The sequence below is a fragment of the Scyliorhinus torazame genome, chromosome 17, assembly GCF_047496885.1.
Source record: "Scyliorhinus torazame isolate Kashiwa2021f chromosome 17, sScyTor2.1, whole genome shotgun sequence".
NCBI lineage: Eukaryota > Metazoa > Chordata > Chondrichthyes > Carcharhiniformes > Scyliorhinidae > Scyliorhinus > Scyliorhinus torazame.
This window is the reverse complement of record NC_092723.1, coordinates 189706892-189729042: the sequence shown is the minus strand read 5'-3', so window position 1 is coordinate 189729042 and position 22151 is coordinate 189706892. Positions and strand designations below refer to the sequence as shown.

General features: G+C 45.7%; 1 protein-coding gene across 1 annotated transcript in view; it reads right to left on the bottom strand.

The window, feature by feature from the left end:
* Positions 1–22151, bottom strand: part of vps35l (VPS35 endosomal protein sorting factor like) — a 158850-nt gene that overhangs the window by 131482 nt on the left and 5217 nt on the right. Inside the window, 5 exon segments of the mRNA XM_072481891.1 lie at positions 2379–2455; positions 6461–6485; positions 8249–8368; positions 11120–11311; positions 15128–15227. Of these exon segments, the coding sequence (XP_072337992.1) occupies positions 2379–2455; positions 6461–6485; positions 8249–8368; positions 11120–11311; positions 15128–15227 (514 nt within the window).

Sequence of the window (22151 nt, the reverse complement as noted above, 5' to 3'; positions counted from 1 at the left end):
AAGCATGAATGAGACTCAAACGCTTGTAGGGGATCATTTTCAGTGCCGGAGAGATTCTTTTGGAATGATAAAAATGTACTTTGCCTCAGGAATGGAGAAGTGTCAGCTCTCTCTGGCGCTTTAGCCAGTTTGTTGTGTAAGGGCTGTAACTTCATGCCCTTCCACGTGTTTCAATGGTGAGGTCTCTCGGTAAGATATTGTTTGTGCAAAGCTTTTAGAAGAGCGAGGCAATTGGAACAATAATTTGCTGATTTTTGTGTTTAACGGCACATCTACAGTCGCTGGAAACTGGTGTCTGATTTATCTTTAACAATGGTGATAGCTTCACCTTAATATTCGTACTCCAAAGTTGGAATCAAATAAAAACATGGAATTGTAACAAAAATATTGCATCTTATCAATGCTTGTTCTCAAAAATAGTTGTGATGTGGAGATGCCGGCATCGGACTGGGTTGGGCACAGTGCAACACCAGGTTAAAGTCCAACAGGTTTATTTCAAATCACAAGCTTTCAGAGCGCAGCTCCTTCCTGAGGTGCAGCACACGTTTTAATATTCAATATTTAAAATGTATACTTTTGGGGTAAATATTAGGTCATATCTATTGAACTTGATATTATTTAATAATTATCTTGTCTCTGCTGCTCCCTGCTGACAGGCAGGAGAAGAGCAGACATCAGAAAAATAATTCCCAACATTACAAGCTAATCTGTCTGATAACAAATCAATAAGGGGGACCTGATTGAGGTCTGGGGGGTCCTGATTGAGGTCTACAAAATTATGAGAGGTATGGACAGGGTGGATAGCAACAAGCTTTTTCCAAGAGTGGGGGTGTCAATTACAAGGGGTCACGATTTCAAGGTGAGAGGGGGAAAGTTTAAGGGAGATGTGCGTGGAAAGTTTTTTTTACGCAGAGGGCGGTGGGTGCCTGGAACGCTTTGCCAGCGGAGGTGGTAGAGGCGGGCACAATAGCATCATTTAAGATGCATCTAGACAGATATATGAACGGGCGGGGAACAGAGGGAAGTAGATCCTTGGAAAATAGGTGACAGGTTTAGATAAAGGATCTGGATCGGCGCAGGCTAGGAGGGCTGAAGGGCCTGTTCCTGTGCAGTAATTTTCTTTGTTCTAATAAACTAAATATTCACAACTCATTTATTGGATTTCATGCTGGACATGGGCAAGGAAATGATACGTGACAAATTGCAGAGTTAATATTCCAAGCGTCCCACAGTTGCACATTATTGCAGAAATGGCTTAGTATCGGAAATTGTGAACCATGAACGTTTAAGTTAGCAAATCAGCACAAAGTAGATGCGCGCTGTGCTAGAGATCAACTCTGATCTACTTGAATAGCGGAACAGGCTCGATGGGCTGAATGGCCTACTCCTGCTCCTCTACATAAAACATTTACGGTGCGAGTTTCAGAGAGTTATGCAGGCTGAACAAACTCAAGAGCATTTCATCCAAATCTTCTTTCCATTCGTGGGATGTGGATGTCATTGGCCAGACAAGTATTTCTGGCCATACCTTAATTGCCCTTCATACAGTGGTGGTGAGCTGCCTTCTTAAACTCCTGCAGCCCATGTGATGTAGATAGTTGTCAGGGAGGAAGTCCCAGGATTTTGACCCAGTGACAATGAAGGAATGGAGATATATTTCCAAGTCAGGATGTTGAGTGCCTTCGAGCGGAACATCCAGGTGGTGGTTTTCCATGTGACTATTACCTTCGTCCTTCTAGATGGTAGTGGTCGTGGGTTTGGAAGGTGCTGTATAAGGAGCCTTGATGAGTTCCTGCAGTGCATCTTGTGGATGGTACACACGGCTGCTGCTGCTGTGCATCAATGGTGGAGGGAGTGAATGTTTGTGGATAGTGTGCGCTGTTGGAGCTGCACTCATCCAGGCAAATGGAGAGTATTCCATTAGACTCCTGACCTGTGCCTTGTGGATGGTGGGCAGGCTTTGGGGAGTCAGGTGTTATTTGCCGCAGGATTCCTAGCCACTGATCTTCTGTTGCAGTCACAGTATTTATATGGCTAGTCCAGTTCAGTTTCTGATCAATGGTAACCCCCAGGAGTGTTGATGGTGGGTGACTCAGTGATGGTAATGCCATTGAATGTCAAGGAGTGATGTTTAGATTCTCTCTTATTGGAGATGGTCACTGCCTGGCACTTGTGTGGCGGGAATGTTACTTGCCAGCCCACCCTGAATATTGTCCAGGTCTTGCTGCGTTTGGGCATGGACTGCTTCAGTATCTGAGGAGTTGTGCCCTGCAGCCCGACCCCAAGGCAACTTCCTTTCTTCAATCCATATTTGTACTGCACAGTTATTACTGCATTTTACCTTCTTCTTAATACTTAATGTGAAAATTCTTATTTACCTCCTCCAGGTCATCTAACTCTTCTAAACGAGTCCTCACTTTTTCAGAGACAGCAGATCCAGGACTTGTGGCTTTACCTATGACCAAATAAATATAACCAAGAATTAATTACAAAACATGATGTGGAGATGCCAGCGTTGGACTGGGGTGAACACAGTAAGAAGTCTTACAACACCAGGTTGAAGTCCAACAGGTTTGTTTGGAATCACTAGCTTTCGGAGCACTGCTCCTTCCTCAGGTGAGTGAAGAAAGAGTTGCGATCCGAAAGCTAGTGATTCCAAACAAACCTGTTGGACCTTAATCTGGTGTTGTTGGACTTCTTACTAATTACAAAACCAAATTAGAGAATCATAGAATGGTTACACCACCGAAGGAGATCGATCAGCCGGTCTGTGCAGCTCTCCACATGAGTAATGCACCAAGTGCCACACCCCTACTGCTTCCCTGTAGCCCTGCACATTCTTCCTTTTCAGATAACAATCCAATTCCTACCCGAATGCATCGATTGAACCTGCCTCCCCCAGGCAGTGCATCCTAACCACTCGCCACGTGAAAAAGATTTTCCTCACATCACCATTGCTAAATTACCCCAAATCTGTGCCCACTAGATTTCAATCCTTCCACCAATTTGAGCCGTTCTCCCTCTAGATTTTGAATACCTCTTGTTAAGCTCCGATGGTAACTAGTTTCGGACAAGGCTCGGCACAACATTGAGGGCCGAAGGGCCTGTTCTGTGCTGTACTGTTCTATGTTCTATATGTTCTCCACAACAAAACAGTGTCACCTGCATCCCCTTTATATATTGGTGCAATCTATTCAACAATTAAAATCCCAATTCTAACTTAGGTACGAGGGAACATTAGCTCTTTCCTCACACCTTTTATCAAATATTTTCCCATCCTCCTCCTCTGCAAGGAAACAATCCCAACTTCTCCATTCTAGCTAAATAACTGCAGTTCCAGACACCATTCTCCTGAATCTTTTCTGCACTCTCTCCAATGCCTTCATATTCCTCAGAGTGGTGCCCAGAACTGGGAACAATATTCCAGTTAAAGACAAACAGTGCCTTATACAGGGGCAACAGACCCTCCTTGCTCTTGTAGAAACAGAAAATAGGAGGCCATTCGGCCCTTCGAGCCTGCTCCGCCATTCATTATGATCACGGCTGGTCATCCAATCAATAGCCTAATCATGCCGCCCCCCACCGATCCCCTTCACCCCGAATGCTGTATCGAACTGCTTCTTGAAAACACTGCTTTGGCCTTAACTACTTCCTGTGGTAGCAAATTCCACAGGTTTCTCCTCATCTTGGTCCTAAAAGGTTTACCCCAAAACCACAGACCCCTGGTTCTGGACACCCCCACCATCGGGAAAATCCTTCCGACATCTTGTCCTGTTATAATTCTAAAGGTTTCTATGAGATCCCCTCTCATTCTTCTGAATTCCAGCGAATATAATCCTAACCTATTTGCAGCAAGACATCCTTGCTCCTGTATTTGAATTCTCTCAGTGTGACGGCCAACATCCCAGAGTGAATGGAGACAGGAAGGCAAAGACACAGCAGGCATGAGAACGTCATCCAGCAGGAGGCAACGGGGATGGCTACACGGAAGAGAAGGCTGGTCCGGAAAGGCAGATTCAGAGGAAAGCTGAGATCCAGCATCAGATTGCGCAGGGACTCCAGCACACCAGCAATCATCTACATCAGATCAAAGAGGAATAACAACCCCAACAAGGGGGACAGCTACTCAAGGCAGCAGGTTGTAATGAAAGAAACTGCAGGAACTGTGGACCTCGAAGAGTGGTCACATTCCTATCATAATGGAAGTGAAGACAGCAATATCTGGTCAGGAGGGACAGGTGAAGGACTGAAGCTGTCTCAACATTTCATCGAGAGCATCGTCCATGGTGGAATACAGAATCTGGTGGCTGAGGAGCTGGTACAAGTGTGGGCAAAATAGTTGATTCACCACAATAGTCAGCAACTTTTCAACATGCAATGACTGGTGTTTCACACTGTCCAAATGCACCAGCTGTTACCAATTATTTTGGCTATCCCCAACAGACAGCAAAAGAAGCAGGATCCAGAACCATTGATAGATGTGAATAAGTGATGATGAATGCTGCAACAACGATCAACAATCTGTCGTACGATCGAGTAGAAAAAGCTGCTGGTAAAGCCAGACAACAGCATGTAACTGAATTGTTGGTCAAGTTTTGTTGTGTAAAAGTATGGAGACTGTCACTTTTAGGTCTGATAATACCAGGACATGGTAGCACGGGCAGCACAGCATTGTGGGTAGCACAATTGCTTCACAGCTCCAGGGTCCCAGGTTCGATTCCGGCTTGGGTCACTGTCTGTGCGGAGTCTGCACATCCTCCCCGTGTCTGCGTGGGTTTCCTCTGGGTGCTCCGGTTTCCTCCCACAGTCCAAAGATGTGCAGGTTAGGTGGATTGGGTATGCTAAATTGCCCTTAGTGTCCAAAATTGCCCATAGTGTTGGGTGGGGCTGCTGGGTCATGGGGATAGGGTGGAGGTGTGGACCTTGGGTAGGTTGCTCTTTCCAAGAGCTGGTGCAGACTCGATGGGCCGAATGGCCTCCTTCTGCACTGTAAATCCTGTGATCTATGAGGACTACTTGGGCAGAACTAATGTAAAAATGTTTATTCGAAAGCAAATGTGATTGCTGATGTCCTGTCTTGGCTGTGAAATGGGAAAAGACTACAATGGAACATATTCATGTGATGTTTGCTTGCTTAAATTTAAAAAAAACAACAATAACAATCTTAGTGTCACAATCTTTATTAGTGTTACAAGTAGGCTTGCATTAACCCTGCAATGAAGTTACAGTGAAAATCCCCTGGACGCCACATTCCGGCGCCTGTTTGGGTACACCGAGGGAATGTCGCATTCATTTACCAAGCATGTCTTTCAGAACTTGTGGGAGGAAACCGGAGCACCCGGAGGAAACCCACGTAGGCACGGGGTGAACGTGCAGACTCCGCACAGACAGTGACCCAAGCCGGGATTCGAACCCGGGCCCCTGGTGCGGGAATCGAACCGTGCCATATGATATATACTATATAGAATGCAAGCTGTGTGTAATCTTAAGAAATGTTTAAAATTGAAGCCACCTGTGTATATCAATGGTTCATTTTCTCTCTAGGAAGGGAGGTGTCACGCGAGGGAGATATTAGGAAATTGGGTCCAGAAATGAGACCCCAATGCAGCAGGAAATTTAGGGACTGAGGGAAAAGAAAACCTGCTAGCAAAGTTAGAGGAATACGTCCACACCCGGCCGAGTTACATTGTCCTCCTCAGTCTTAAACTGGTTTGTGGGAATACACAGGATGCCCCAGCTGAGGACCCAGGTTTGATCACGGCCCAAATACGACACTGAAGTTAGCTTTCTCCCAGTTAATTATTCTGACTCTGGATTGTTCCTTTTCCATAGAAAGCCGAAACCTCATGATACAATGAACACTATTCCCTAAATGTTTTCCAACTGACAAAAAGCGAACTAAAGTCCTCTAAAGAAATAACTATTCTTTAGAATTATATGTAATTTTCTTGCAAATTTGTTCCCACTAGATGGGAGCCTTTGGGCAATACTGAGCCATGTATTTCACCCTCTTGTTTCTTGGGTTTAGCCAAGGAAATTCTGTCCTCGACCCCTCTGGGATAGCCTCTTTCTCCAGCATTGCAATGTTCTCCTTAATCTATACTATCACACCTCCCGCTTTCCTAAATGCTTTGTAATAATAAACACCCAGACATGCCCTTCTTTGAGCCAGGTAGGTCTCCATTGCTGCCACAACATCAGGTTTCTACATGCCTGTCTGCACAATCACATACGTGCACAGGAACCCGAATGTTGACTATGCTACTTTCCTTCTTATGCTGAATACATACTTTTCCCACTCTGGTACGATCTCTCTCTCCCCCGGTATTCTGTGCATCTTGGTATTTGTCTTTAATATTCCACCCGGATTCTACCTCACCCTGCCAAATTGTGAAGTTTTTGACTGAATATTGAAACATTATGCACTTCAGAGTGAAGCAAACGTATTCCTTCCACTTACCTTTCTCAGATCCCATAAACAAGTTCTGTAAATCAAAGAAAAATCAGAAATATTCCCAAATATATGGTAGCATAATATTCTACTGTAGAAAACAACTCAGATACAATACTTAATTCTTGCAGTGTTTTGACCTTCTGAATTCAGGTATGATAAAGTTAAACCATTTTGCAGAAACAATGAATATGTAAAATATTGTATTGATTACATTCAAATCTTACTCATCTTAATCAATTTAGTAAAACAAAAAAATTATTGTAAGTCGAAACTATACAAGACTCAGAACCAGATTACTGCATGATATAAGTACCATAATAGAAAGGATATGCGACTCAATGCACAACACATCTGGGTTCAATAAAATATCACAATTAAATACCATGGGCAGGATTCTCCAATAATAGGGCTATGTCCCCACTCCGGCGTGAAAACCGGTGCCAACCACTCCGGCATCAACAGCCCCCGAAAGTGAGGAATTCTGACCTTTCTAGGGGGCTAGGTTAACGCTGGTTTTGCCGGCGAGAGTTCGCGGAACGGCCGGCGAATTTCCACGCATGCGTAGAGCGGCTGATGTATTTCGAGCATGCGCCGGGGTACCCTTCTCTCCGCCGCCCCCCGGGCAATATGGCGGAGCTCGACCAGGGGCCCGGCGTGGAGGAAAGAAGGCCCCCACGGAGCCAGCCCACCCATCGATCAGTAGACCCCAATCGTGGGACAGGCCACCGTGGGGACCCCCCCATGGGTCGGATTGCCCCCCCAGGACGGCCTCCGCACACTTATGGGGCTGTTTAGCACAAGGCTAAATTGCTGGCTTTGAAAGCAGACCAAGGCAGGCCAGCAGCACGGTTCAATTCCCGTACCAGCCTCCCCGAACAGGCGCCGGAATGTGGCGATTAGGGGCTTTTCACAGTAACTTCATTTGAAGCCTACTTGTGACAATAAGCGATTTTCATTTCATTTCATTTTCATACCTACCAGGTCCCGCTCTGTATGAGGTGAGTAATTCACGCCGGCGGGACTGGGCAAAACTTGTCGGCCACTCGGCCCATCGGGGCCCGGAGAATCGTGGGGCCGCTGTGAACGCCGGCCCCCAGGAAACCCGTCGGCCGAAAACGGCACCGGAGAATAGGGAAGCCGGCGGCGGGCGGGTTTTGCGCCTCCCCCTGGGGATTCTCCGACCCGGCGCAGAGTCGGAGAATCCTGGCCCATATTTACAATAAATGTACAAAGTATCATGAAAATAAACAGTACTAAAATTACATTAAAATATAACATACAGATTTATTTATCTCAAATTATTCCGTGACCCATTAGTTTTGTACATCTGGAATACCATACAGATCAGATATCATAAAGCCTGAAACCTACGGTCACCTCACTGAGATACATGTTTCAGATCACAGAAGATCACTCTGAAACTATCTAATTAAACTTCTCCAAATTATTATAGACAATGGCCGGGACATTCCAACCATTCACACCGGCCGGATGCTGAAGTCCCACCAACGGTGCATCCCCGCTGTCAGCTTCCCAGCGGCATGTGGTGCATTCAATGGCAAACCCTGTTGGCAATGGGAAGTCGGCCAAGGGTGGGACACCTCCTGCTGCTGCCAAACAGGTGGCGGGTTAAGCAGAAAATCCCAACCGCCATGATCAAGTTGGTTTAAAAACAGCCAAACAAAAAGGCAATTGTGCAAATTGCTTCACTGTAATTCCTCAGACTTTGAAGCAGTTTACTAGAAGACAGCCAAATGTTTAAAGACTACAGAAGATTGTTCAAACATTTCTTACGATAGAAAGCTTCTCCGTGGTTGTGTATCGTGCCAGTATATAGCTGCGTTTTCCAGCCCATGGTTCAAAGTCATTCCCGACTCCTGTATCCTCTTCTTCACGCTGTTTTTTACTGGGATCCTGGGCAATATTATACAAGTGATGAGCATCAAAACAAGTTAATAACGAGCTGTGCTATTTAAAATCTCTTTCAAACATAATCTCTTTTAAACATAACCTGAATAAGGTTGAGCGTTGATGAAAGTAAGCCTTAATTTAAATGCTTTTGTTGTAAAGGGGGCTGGTTAGCTCAGTTGGGTTCTGATTGGTGGCGTCAGCACGGATTCGTTTCCCCTTCTGGGTAACTTGGGAGAAATTGTTACAGCACAGAAGGTGGCCATTTGGCCCATCATGTTAGCACCAGCAATTCACCGAGTGCCACTCTCCCATGTTCTCCCCATAACCCTGCACATTCTTCCTATTCAGGAACAGTCTAACCCTTTTCAGACATCTCAACTGAAGCTGCCTCCGGAAGTACATTCCAAACCAAAGCTACCTGCTGCGTGACACACCAGGTTCCTCTGCACCGGATGCGATTTCAGCATTTCACAAAGAGCATCTTCATCCAACGTTAGACTATAGGTCATGCTGAACTAATGAGAGTTGGAAATCATTCCAAAAGTTTATCAAAGTCATGTTCTCTTTATCGAGCAGTCTTGAATTTCTTAAACTCTGCACACTTCCCAAAAGTTTGAAAATCAAGGACTTATTAAATTACAGAAGGAAAAGTAAATATATTAATTTACCTCTGAACTCAAAAGCAACACTAATATATATATTATACCTAGAACCTTTCCACATCAAAATGGTTAACAAAAATCCCAAAATGCAACACTATATTTCAAACTTTCTCTTGAACTTGTTGTGAGCGGCCCAGAGATATTTTACTCTGTTGAAACTACAAGTTATTAATATTGGGAATGCTACATTTATTGTTCAGCCCTACTAGTTCTTAGAATATGGTAAACTGCCTTCCTGAATTACTGGATGGTACAACACTTAAAATATATTCCCAGATTTTACAAAATTGTTATTTTTTGGGACTGTCTTTAATTTAGGATAATACAGGACAGGTTCATGAAACCTGGTCTCAAGTCTGCCTAGCGTCAGGCCTGGGTGATGTTAAAGATTGATGGTCAGCCTGCTTTTTGCTGGAAAGATGGTGTGAGGTGTTCACACTTGGGGACAATGGGAGCAGTATTTGCATTTAGTGGATAAAAGCAAATTACTGCATTGGACTCGAAACGTTAGCTCTTTTCTCTCCCTACAGATGCTGCCAGACTTGCTGAGATTTTCCAGCAGTTTCTCTTTCATTTTGCATTTGCAGTGATTGTAATGCAAGTCTCCAATGTCCCAGGAACATGTTGAGAATGTCAGGTTGGAAACAGTTATGCTTCAAACTATCTATTTATTCTCAAGATAAAAGAGAATTGGGATCTCAAGGACAGATAATCAGTGGGTGATTCGCGCTTCCATGGAGATGGGCTTTGGGAGAGGGAAGGATCTCGAAGATATCCTCGAAAGGTCACTGCTACAGAAAATCTGCCAGAACCCGGGAGAGAGCAGCTAGAGGCCTAAAGTTTCCATGGTTCAACATGCCGGAATATGGGCGGAAGAGAGCTCGCTCTTAGATTGAAAAGACCCAATTCCTGAAGACTTGCCCACCTTGAGCGAGAGGGAGAACCTCCCGGAAAAACCTCAGCAAGAAAATTCTGGGGTTAAATGTTACCAAGCTGGAGAGGAATGGAAGTAAACCCTCAGGAGCTAAGAATCACTTTGAACAGGGTCTAGAAGAATTGAATATCTACTTGGGGGAACTTCATACCTGTGAAGTGGATTTTTTTCAGTCGTGTTAAAAGTAAATGTTCTGTTCTGTAGCTGAAAGTCCAAGTTGCCGAGAATGATAGTGTTTCAAGACTGTTTGTTATAGTAAAAGTCTTAAAACATTTAATTTTTGTTGTCATCTTTCAGCCATCAACTGGAAGTTTGAAGATTGTAACATCAGGTAGGAGATGGGGTTTGTTGCCAATTCCATGGACAAACTCGTTCAGCAATCGACCTTCAGTGAAAGGTTCAGGAGCATTGGCTCACACAGATATCCATTTTTGCAAACTGTGCAACTGAGCGAACAGTAAAGATTTGGAAAGTTGCATCGCTGTTCTGCCCTTGCCCCCTGGCTGACATACTCTTGCCCCCTGGCTGACATACTCTTGCCCCCTGGCTGACATACTCTTGCCCCCTGGTTGACATACTCTTGCCCCCTGGCTGACATACTCTTGCCCCCTGGCTGACATACTCTTGCCCCCTGGCTGACATACTCTTGCCCCCTGGCTGACATACACTCTTGATTGCCCAGCCAATACCATTTGTGAGCACAGAGCCAAAAATGAAGAGCCAGTCAACGGGAGAGAAAAGAACAACAGCAACCCCACCCAACACAACCCTTCAATGTTCCAGCACTGCTAGCAACTAACTGGAAGCCATGGATTGCCAAATTAACTGGATTGCCAAATGCGGGCAAGTGGGACTAGCTTAGTGATAGAAACTGGGCGGCATGGACAAGCTGGGCCGAAGGGCCTGTTTCCATGCTGTAAACCTCAGTGACTCTATGGCTCTAATAGGTCAACAAATTTATTACTTAACTGTAGTCCCAACCCAAATTCTAAAGGGGATGTTACAAAATAAATATTCAAAGCTTATTTTAAAATCTAGTTATAATAGCAAATAGTAAAATTTAAAACAAGGCAATAAGAACATCTATACATCTGTAATCGGGGTGATAATTTTACTTAGTTTATCTAAAATCAAAAATATAACAGCACTAAAAAATACCATATTGGCGTTGCTTTTTCCTGTTGTCATGGTTGCGGGGGCCAGGGGATCGGATAATGCAGCAAACTGGGACAGAGGGTCACTGCCGTCCAACATGCTGCTCAGAGGATCCACCACTGAACTGGAAGATGATGAAGATGTCGATGAGGTACTTCCTTTACGAACGACTTTCTTAGTCTTTGATTCAGTGACCTACAAGGAATTACCAAATAAATATATTACTTTTCGATATTAGCTTTCCTTCACAGATCTTTGAATGCACCCATGCCGGGTTTAATGTATTTGGTACTCTGATTTGCATATTCATAAAGTACAAAATTTCATATTAAAGTAGTCTGAACACGTGATGAAAATTAGATTTAAAAATTGCAAAATGTTTCACGCGTAACACGGGAGCTGGTGATAGTGATAATGCCACTGCACCAGTAATCCAAATATAAAGGCTGTGCCCTGGGGAAGCTGCAGGAATTTAAATTCAATTAATAAAACAAAAATCTGGATTTGAAAGCTGGTCTCAATGGCGACCATGAAACTATCATTGATTGGCGTAAACACTCACCTGGTTCAGTAATGTTCTTTAGGGAAGGGAATGGTGTGATGGTGGAACAGTCGCTGAAGGTTGGCGTGCAGGTACAGCAGGCGGTGAGGAAAGCTAATGGCACGCTGGACTTCACAGCGAGAGGATTTGAGTATAGGAGTAGGGATGTCTTGCTGCAGTTATAAGGGCCTTGGCGAGGCCACACCTTGAGTATTGTGTGTAGGTTTGGTCTCCTAGTTTGAGGAAGGACATTCTTGCTGTTGAGGGTGTCCAGCGAAGGTTCACCAGACTAATTCCCGGGATGGCAGGACTGACATATGAAGAAAGACTGGATCGACTGGGCTTGTACTCACTGGAGTTTAGAGGAATGAAAGGGGATCTCATAGAAACGAATAAAATCCTGATGGGACTGGACAGGCTGGATGTGGGAAGAATGTCCCTGACGTTGGGGACGTCCAGAACTAGAGGGCACAGCCGAAGAATAAGGGGTCAGCCAATCAGGACTGAGGTGAGGAAGAACTTCTTCTCTCAGAGAGGTGTGAGCTTGTGGAATTCTCTCCCACAGAAAGCTGCTGGGGCCGGTTCTTTGGATATATTCAAGAGGGAGCTGGACATGGCCCTTGTGGCTAAAGGAATCAAGGGGAATGGAGAGAAAGCGGCAGCGGGATACTGAATTTGCATGATCAGCCATGATCGTATTGAATGGTGGTGCAGACTAGAAGGGCCGAATGGCCTACTCCTGCACCTAGTTTCTATGTTTCTATCAAATCTGCCGTCCTTACCTGGTCTGGCTGACCTGTGATTCCAGAGCCACAGCAATGTGGTTGACTCTGCCCTCTGAAATGGCCGAGTCAGCCACAAGGACAATTTGAAGAGCAATCAATTTCCCTCCTCTTTCACTCGACCTCCGACATTGGTTTCTCCCTCAAGTAAGTATCAAATTCTCTTTTGAAACCTATGAAGGAATCTATCCACCACCCTCTCAGATATTGCATTTCAAATCCTAACCAAAATGTTTTCCTTCTCCTCCTTGAGTTCTTTCGCCAGTTCCATTTAACACATATTGTCTCTCCTCATTCTTCATACCAAAATGTGTCACCATACTTTTCCATGTTGAATGTGATCTGCTATCCTACCAGCCTGTCCATGTGCTTCAGTAATGGATACTGTGCTTCCAAATTACCTGCCATCCGCTAATATTGAAGCTGGGTCCTGCATTAACAAGTCTTGGCCATTAACGTATGACAAAAACAGCTAAACTCACAGAAACACACATCACAACCCTCATCACAACTCTGCTTTCTATTCAAACAAAGAACAAAGAACAAAGAACAAAGAAATGTACAGCACAGGAACAGGCCCTTCGGCCCTCCAAGCCCGTGCCGACCATACTGCCCGACTAAACTACAATCTTCTACACTTCCTGGGTCCGTATCCTTCTATTCCCATCCTATTCATATATTTGTCAAGATGCCCCTTAAATGTCCCTATCGTCCCTGCTTCCACTACCTCCTCCGGCAGCGAGTTCCAGGCACCCACTACCCTCTGCGTAAAAAACTTGCCTCGTACATCTACTCTAAACCTTGCCCCTCTCACCTTAAACCTATGCCCCCTAGTAATTGACCCCTCTACCCTGGGGAAAAGCCTCTGACTATCCACTCTGTCTATGCCCCTCATAATTTTGTATACCTCTATCAGGTCGCCCCTCAACCTCCTTCGTTCCAGTGAGAACAAACCGAGTTTATTCAATCGCTCCTCATAGCTTATGCCCTCCATACCAGGCAACATTCTGGTAAATCTCTTCTGCACCCTCTCTAAAGCCTCCACATCCTTCTGGTAGTGTGGCGACCAGAATTGAACACTATACTCCAAGTGTGGCCTAACTAAGGTTCTATACAGCTGCAACATGACTTGCCAATTCTTATACTCAATGCCCCGGCCAATGAAGGCAAGCATGCCGTATGCCCTTCGCCAGTTTTCTGTTCATGTTGCTACTTGGCCCTTTTATTCCATGGGAGTAAATGTTTCTACTATTATGTGGTACTTTCTTTTAAAAGTCTGTCTGTACATGAACTGTTCTGCTCTCATCAAACATTACATCAAAAATCTCCATTACAATCTGCACTGAACAAATCCCTACTTGTCAGGTAGCTGTTAACTTTCTCTCAGATTGCCGTTTCGAAAAGCTCCATACCACCAGCATGAAAGTAACTGACCCGTCATTGCCAAAACTGCTCCTTCACTCCTTTGCTGAGCACGTGTAACATTTGCAATCTTTCAGTCCACTGACACCATCCCGAAATAAGACCATAAGACATAGGAGCAGAATTAGGCCACTCGGCCCATCAAGTCTGCTCCGCTATTCAATCATGGCTGATATTTTTCTCATCCCCATTCTCCTGCCTTCTCCCCATAACCCCTGATCCCCTTATTAATCAAGAACCTATCTATATCGGTCTTCAGGACACTCAGTGAATTGGCCTCCATAACCTTCTGCGGCAAAGAGTTCCACAGATTCACCACCCTCTGGCTGAAGAAATTCCTCCTCATCTCTGTTTTAAAGGATCGTCCCTTTAGTCTGAGATGGTGTCCACTGGTTCTAGTTTTTCCTACAAGTGGAAACATCCTCTCCACGTCCACTCTATCCAGGCCTCGCAGTATCCTGTAAGTTTCAATAAGATCCCCCCTCATCCTTCTAAACTCCAACGAGTACAGACCCAGAGTCCTCAACCGTTCCTCATACAACAAGCTCTTCATTCCAGGGATCATTCTTGTGAACCTCCTCTGGACTCTTTCCAGGGCCAGCAAATCTAAAAGGGATTTGAAAATTGCGGCCAGTACTTCAGCAATCCAGGATGTATTGCTTCCAGACCAGACAACCTAACCTCCAAGTACTACCAGCCTTTCTTTTATTAAAAATAAATTTAGAGTACCCAATTCTTTTTTTTTTCTCCAATTAAGGGGCAATTTAGGCCGGCACATCTTTGGGTTGTGGGGGTGAGACCCACGCAGACACGGGGAGAATGTGCAAACACCACACGGACAGTGACCTGGGGCCAGAATCAAACCCGGGTCCTCAGCGCCATGAGGCAGCAGTGCTAGCCACTATGCCACCGTGCCGCCACTAAAAAACCTTTAATGTTGATGTTTTATTCGTTCATGGGATGCGGGCGTCGCTGTGTCAGCATTTATTGCCCAAACCTGAGGGCAGTTTAGAATCAACCACATTGCTGTGGGTCTGGAGTCACATGTAGGCCAGACCGGGTAAGGATGGCAGATTTCCTTCCCTAAAGGACATTCAGACTGTCCAATTCACCTAACAGCACGTCTTTCGAGACTTGTGGCAGGAAACCGGAGCGCCCGGAGGAAACCCACGCAGACACGGGGAGAAAGGTTCAGCAACTAAAAAATTCACTTCACTATTTATGATTAAAAGAATCATTTGGACAGTGGAATGTTGAGCAACGTACAGTGATAAGTTTCAGAGGGTGGAAGTCACCAAATTCCAGAGGTACAGACTCGGGACAGCAGCATTCCAATTCTGCTCCATAATTCCTCCCTTTGGGACACCTTCAAGAAAAACAAAAGCAAAAAATCAGATGTATGGCTTTCACGAGGGGACTTGTTGAGCACACAATTATTTTAGTCACACTTCATAACATAGGAACATATGAATTAGGATCAGGAGGAGGCCACTCGGCCTCTCGAGCCTGCTTTCCCATTAAATACGATCATGGCAGATCCGATTGTAATCTCAACCCCACATTCCTGCCCATCCACCCCTTGTTCATCAAGAATCTATCTCGCTCTGCCGTTAAAGATTGAGCTTCCATCGCCTTTTGAGGAAGAGAGTTGCAGACACTCTCGACCCTCTGAGAAAGAATTCTCCTCATTTGCCTTAAATGGGCGACCCTGTTTCTTTTAAAGAATATTTGTTAAGGTTTTCAATTTTTAACAAACGACGAACAGAAACCACAAGAATTATACAGCACAGCAAGACAAGGCACCAGGAAAACAGCAGTGTAACCAGCTCTGTACAATCATTACACATAATTTGATGCCTCTATAAGTTCCACCAGAGCCCAAGAGAGAAACAGGATAAAGCAATGGAAACATGGTGAAATGGTGCACACCTTCCCACACAGTGAGTGCTCGCAATTACCACGAGTTCACACATCATGTTCGGTCGCACACCCAAGGTACAAATTCCTCCACTCCAGCAGCAACCAATGACAAATCGCAACTCCTGTCCTCGGATACGAGATCCAATTGGACCCATGCAGGAACCCATCACGGATTCTTTATACCCACCAAAAAACCACAAGAACCCCAGCTCGAAAAGGTCATTCGATGTAAACCACACAACACAACCTAACCCCAGTTCTCAGGCCCAGTACAGAACCAACCTCATTCCACACATTTACAGAGAGAACCAGTAGCAACATGGTCAGATTATGATCAATGCCATCAACACCTCCCAAAAAAAAACTACCAGGAGTGGATTCACAGGATAACAAACAACCAGGACCCCAGCATGAGTCCCCATTCCCCCGACACACACCCTCACCCATTAATGAAGAAGAGAACAAGCTGCCCGTTCAAATAAGAAAGAATCCAGACCATGAGGGGAGCAACAGGATATTAACCAAAGCATAGGACTTGACTCAACCTCAGGCCACTGTGCACAGTGGAAGCAACATCCAGCCTCTCTGGGTGTACCTAACAAGTGCCTTCGAGAAGGGACATCCCAAGATCCAGAGGGGGCGGTCCCAAGATCCAGAGGGGGCGGTCCCAAGATCCAGAGGGGGCGGTCCCAAGATCCAGAGGGGGCGGTCCCAAGATCCAGAGGGGGCGGTCCCAAGATCCAGAGGGGGCGGTCCCAAGATCCAGAGGGGGCGGTCCCAAGATCCAGAGGGGGCGGTCCCAAGATCCAGAGGGGGCGGTCCCAAGATCCAGAGGGGGCGGTCCCAAGATCCAGAGGGGGCGGTCCCAAGATCCAGAGGGGGCGGTCCCAAGATCCAGAGGGGGCGGTCCCAAGATCCAGAGGGGGCGGTCCCAAGATCCAGAGGGGGCGGTCCCAAGATCCAGAGGGGGCGGTCCCAAGATCCAGAGGGGGCGGTCCCAAGATCCAGAGGGGGCGGTCCCAAGATCCAGGGGGAAAAGGAAACCAACCACTGCTCTGGACCTGGCCTAGCCCAGCATATTATAACACACAGGGATCTGTACCCCCTGGGCCTCCAGCATGCCCCAAAACCCTACAGGGCAGCCTAATCTGCATCTCAACAACTACACCCAGAGCAGTTTACCACCCACACTTAACCGGTTACGTCACACCAGGGAGACTCCTTCATCGAAGAGAAGAATGATAAAGACACCCAATAATTGTGCGCTGAGGGACGGGGGAGGAATAACCATAAGACCATAAGACATGGGAGCGGAAGTAAGGCCATTCGGCCCATCGAGTCCACTCCACCATTCAATCATGGCTGATTTCAACTCCATTTACCCGCTCTCTCTCCATAGCCCTTAATTCCTCGAGAAATCAAGAATTTATCAACTTCTGTCTTAAAGACACTCACGCCCCGGCCTCCACTGCCCTCTGTGGCAATGAATTCCACAGACCCACCACTCTCTGGCTGAAGAAATTTCTCCTCATCTCTGTTCTAAAGTGACTCCCTTTTATTCTAAGGCTGTGCCCCCGGGTCCTAGTCTCCCCTGCTAATGGAAACAACTTCCCTACGTCCACCCTATCTAAGCCATTCATTATCTTGTAAGTTTCTATTAGATCTCCCCTCAACCTCCTAAACTCCAATGAATATAATCCCAGGATCCTCAGACGTTCATTGTATGTTAGGCCTACCATTCCTGGGATCATCCCTGTGAATCTCCGCTGGACCCGCTCCAGTGCCAGTATATCCTTCCTGAGGTGTGGGGCCCAAAATTGCTCACAGTATTCTAAATGGGGCCTAACTAATGCTTTATAAAGCTTCAGAAGTACATCCCTGCTTTTATATTCCAAGCCTCTTGAGATGAATGACAACATTGCATTTGCTTTCTTAATTACGGACTCAACCTGCAAGTTTACCTTTAGAGAATCCTGGACTAGGACTCCCAAGTCCCTTTGCACTTCAGCATCATTCCCTTACCAGCCTCCCCGAACAGGCGCCGTAATGTGGCGACTAGGGGCTTTTCACAGTAACTTCATTGAAGCCTACTCGTGACAATAAGCGATTCATTCATTCATTCATGAATTTTGTCACCGTTTAGAAAATAGTCCATGCCTCTATTCTTTTTCCAAAGTGCAAGACCTCGCACTTGCCCACATTGAATTTCATCAGCCATTTCTTGGACCACTCTCCTAAACTGTCTAAATCTTTCTGCAGCCTCCCCACTTCCTCAATACTACCTGCCCCTCCACCTATCTTTGTATCATCGGCAAACTTAGCCAGAATGCCCCTAGTCCCGTCATCTAGATTGTTAATATATAAAGAGAACAGCTGTGGCCCCAACACTGAACCCTGCGGGACACCACTCGTCACCGGTTGCCATTCCGAAAAAGAACTTTTTATCCCAACTCTCGGCCTTCTGCCTGACAGCCAATCGTCAATCCATGTTAGTACCTTGCCTCGAATACCATGGACCCTTATTTTACTCAGCAGTCTCCCGTGAGGCACCTTATCAAAGGCTTATTTGGAAGTCAAGATAGATAACATCCATTGGCTCTCCTTGGTCTAACCTATTTGTTATCCCTTCAAAGAACTCTAACAGGTTTGTCAGGCACGACCTCCCCTTACTAAATCCATGCTGACTTGTCCTAATCCGACCCTGCACTTCCAAGAATTTAGAAATCTCATCCTTAACAATGGATTCTAGAATCTTGCCAACAACCGAGGTTAGGCTAATTGGCCTATAATTTTCCATCTTTTTCCTTGTTCCCTGCTTGAACAGGGGGGTTACAACAGCGATTTTCCAATCCTCTGGGACTTTCCCTGGCTCCAGTGACTTTTGAAAGGTTATAACTAACGCCTCCACTATTTCTTCAGCTATCTCCTTTAGAACTCTAGGATGTAGCCCATCTGGGCCCAGAGATTTATCAATTTTTAGACCTCTTTGTTTCTCTAGCACTTGCTCCTTTGTGATGGCTACCATATTCAATTCTGCCCCCTGACTCTCCTGAATTGTTGGGATATTACTCATGTCTTCTACTGTGAAGACTGACGCAAAGTACTTATTTAGTTCCTCAGCTATTTCCTTGTCTCCCATCACTAGATTACCAGCGTCATTTTGGAGCGGCCCAATGTCTACTTTTGCCTCCCGTTTGTTTTTAATGTATTTAAAGAAACTTTTACTATCATTCCTAATGTTACTGGCTAGCCTACCTTCATATTTGATCCTCTCTTTCCTTATTTCTCTCTTTGTTATCCTCTGTTTGTTTATGTAGCCTTCCCAATCTTCTGACTTCCCACTACTCTTTGCCACATTATAGGCTTTCTCTTTTGCTTTGATGCATTCCCTAACTTCCTTTGTCAGCCATGGCTGCCTAATCCCCCCTCTGATAACCTTTCTTTTCTTTGGGATGAACCTCTGTACTGTGTCCTCAATTACTCCCAGAAACTCCTGCCATTGCTGCTCTACTGTCTTTCCCACTAGGCTCTGCTCCCAGTCAATTTTCGTCAGGTTCTCCCTCATGCCCCTGTAGTTACCTTTAACTGTAACACCTTTACATCTGATTCTACCTTCTTTCTTTCAAATTGCAGATTGAATTCTACCATATTATGATCACTGCCTCCTAAGTGTTCCCTTACTTTAAGATCTTTAATCAAGTCTGGCTCATGACATAACACAAAGTCCAGAATGGCCTGTTCCCTCGTGGGCTCCATCACAAGCTGTTCCAAAAAGCCCTCCTGTAAACATTCAATGAATTCCCTTTCCTTGGGTCCACTGGCAGCATTATTTACCCAGTCCACCTGCATATTGAAATCCCCCATGATCACTGTGACCTTGCCTTTCTGACATGCACTTTCTATTTTGTGGTGCATTTTGTGCCCCTGGTCCTGACCACTGTTAGGAGGCCTGTACATAACTTCCATTATGGTTTTTTTGCTTTTGTGGTTCCTCAACTCGACCCACACAGACTCCACATCATCTGACCCTATGTCGTTTAGTGCTATTGATTTAATTTCATTCCTAATTAAAAGGCAACCCCGCCCCCTCTGCCCACCTCTGTCTTTTCGATAGGTTGTGAATCCCTGAATGTTTAAATGCCAGTCCTGAACCCCCTGCAACCACGTCTCTGTGATGCCTACCACATCATACCTGCCAGTCACAATCTGGGCCACAAGCTCATCTACCTTGTTCCGTACACTGCGCACATTTAAATATAGCACCTTTAATTCTCTATTGACCGTCCCTTTTTGTTTTCTTAGTGTGGTGGACCTTGGTTTACTGAGCCTTTCCATACACTGTCATATTTTGTGGGATGGGGACTATCGTAACCTCTCCCGAGTGCTGTCTTTTCGTGCTTTTTTGTATTCCTAAGCAGCTACGCTTCCCACTGATTACTTCACCTCTTGGTTCCCTGACTTTCCCTTCCCACCCCCAATCTCTAGTTTAAAGTCCTATTGACCACCCTATTTACTCTTTTCGCCAGAACACTGGTCCCAGCTCGGTTCAGGTGGAGACCATCCCAACGGTATAGGTCCCCCCTGTCCCTAAACTGATGCCAGTGTCCCATGAAAAAGAACCCCTCTTTCCCACACCACTCTTTCAGCCACGTGTTAACTTCCCTTATTCTTGCCTCCCTATGCCAATTTGCACGTGGCTCGGGCAGTAATCCGGAGATTATGACCCTTGAGGACCCGTTTTTTAAATTTGAATCCTAGCTCTTTATAATCTCTAAACAGGTCCTCTTTCATAGACTTGCCTATGTTGTTGGTACCGACATGGACCTCAACAACTGGATCCTCCCCCTCCCTCTCCAGTATCCTTTCAAGCCGGTCAGAGATGTCCCGCACCCTAGCACCGGGCAGGCAACATACCATGCGGGACTCTTTATCCTGCTCACAAAGGATATTATCTATCCCCCTGATAATAGAATCCCCTACAACTACAACTTGCCTATTTACTCCCTCCCCTTTAATGGCACACTGCTCACCCTGGTGAAAAGAACACCTCAAGAAGAACACCCACGCAGATTGAGGAATATTACCCACTGCCCCACACTGCACACCATACAAGAAGGATATCAAGGGAAATTACAACACTGCCTCAACAGAGACACAAACACTGCTACCACACGGAAAACCCAACCACAATGAGGAAGCCACTCAGGAAATCACCATATCAGACCACTTGGAGGGTACCTAACTCCTCTGTCAAACCTACCCCCACGCTAGGGAAGAGCTCCAACAATGTAGATGCATGGTCAACAGTGGCTCTCTTCAGCAAATTAGTGAAGGATTGACCAAACCCACCTCAGTACGCAGTGCCGCTCAATTCCTCCTATTCTAATAACGGAGGGGAAAAGGGGACACAAAAAAAAGCCACTCCAACCGCAAGGAAAAGTCAGAGGAACGCAGTCCTTCCCAGGATACATAACCTACCGGGGGCCATCGAAGGAGAAAAGCTCGGATTCTTAAATTCAAAATAACAAAAAACAAAATAAAGAACTGATGCAGTTAACTCTAACTGGGGGTTGTCCTCAACGCGAGGACTTAACTAATCCCACCACCCAAATCAACCACCCATCCTGTCACCCTGCCATGGATCCACTCACCTTCACTATCAACAAGATCAGCACTCCCCTTCCCATATCCGCAAGGATTACAGCACATAATAAAAGGAGTAAAACTGCACAGACCACATTTCGCATAATCAACTCAATACGGCTGTTACTAGAACAGGATGACAGGCGACTCTCGCCTTCGTGTTGACCTCTCACACGCCTTCACAGGAGAAAACACAACAACAAATAACTGACAATATAATCACAAGGGAGTAACGTCCTGGATTATTGAAGAATTCAAGGATAATAACACCATCTATCTGCTTGAACAGGCCAAACCCATGACAGAATTATCGAACACTCCTCAGGATCTCGTGAGGTTACCAATAAATGAAGCACCTTGACTTCCAGCATCCTCACGATGGGCATCAAGAACAGGATAATATAAGCCCAGTGGTTGGGGAACCCAACCGCTCCCAGGCCTTGAAGACCGGATACACTATGCTCCATCAAACCCGCTATGCCCAATCGTCAGGTCATCATTACTAAAGCATGGCAACCAATTTTCAAACTCAAAAGTCGCCCCTCACTCCTCGCCGGGGACTAGACTCACATACACTCCTCGTCCGGCCACTACCTCGTCCGGCCACTACCTCCTGAACACATGGACTACACACCATGCAGCAGAATCTCAACCAATTTAAGGTGGGCCCTGACCAGGGAAAGTGCTGATTTGACAAGAATTCTTTCCTGCGTCTCCACCATTCTCC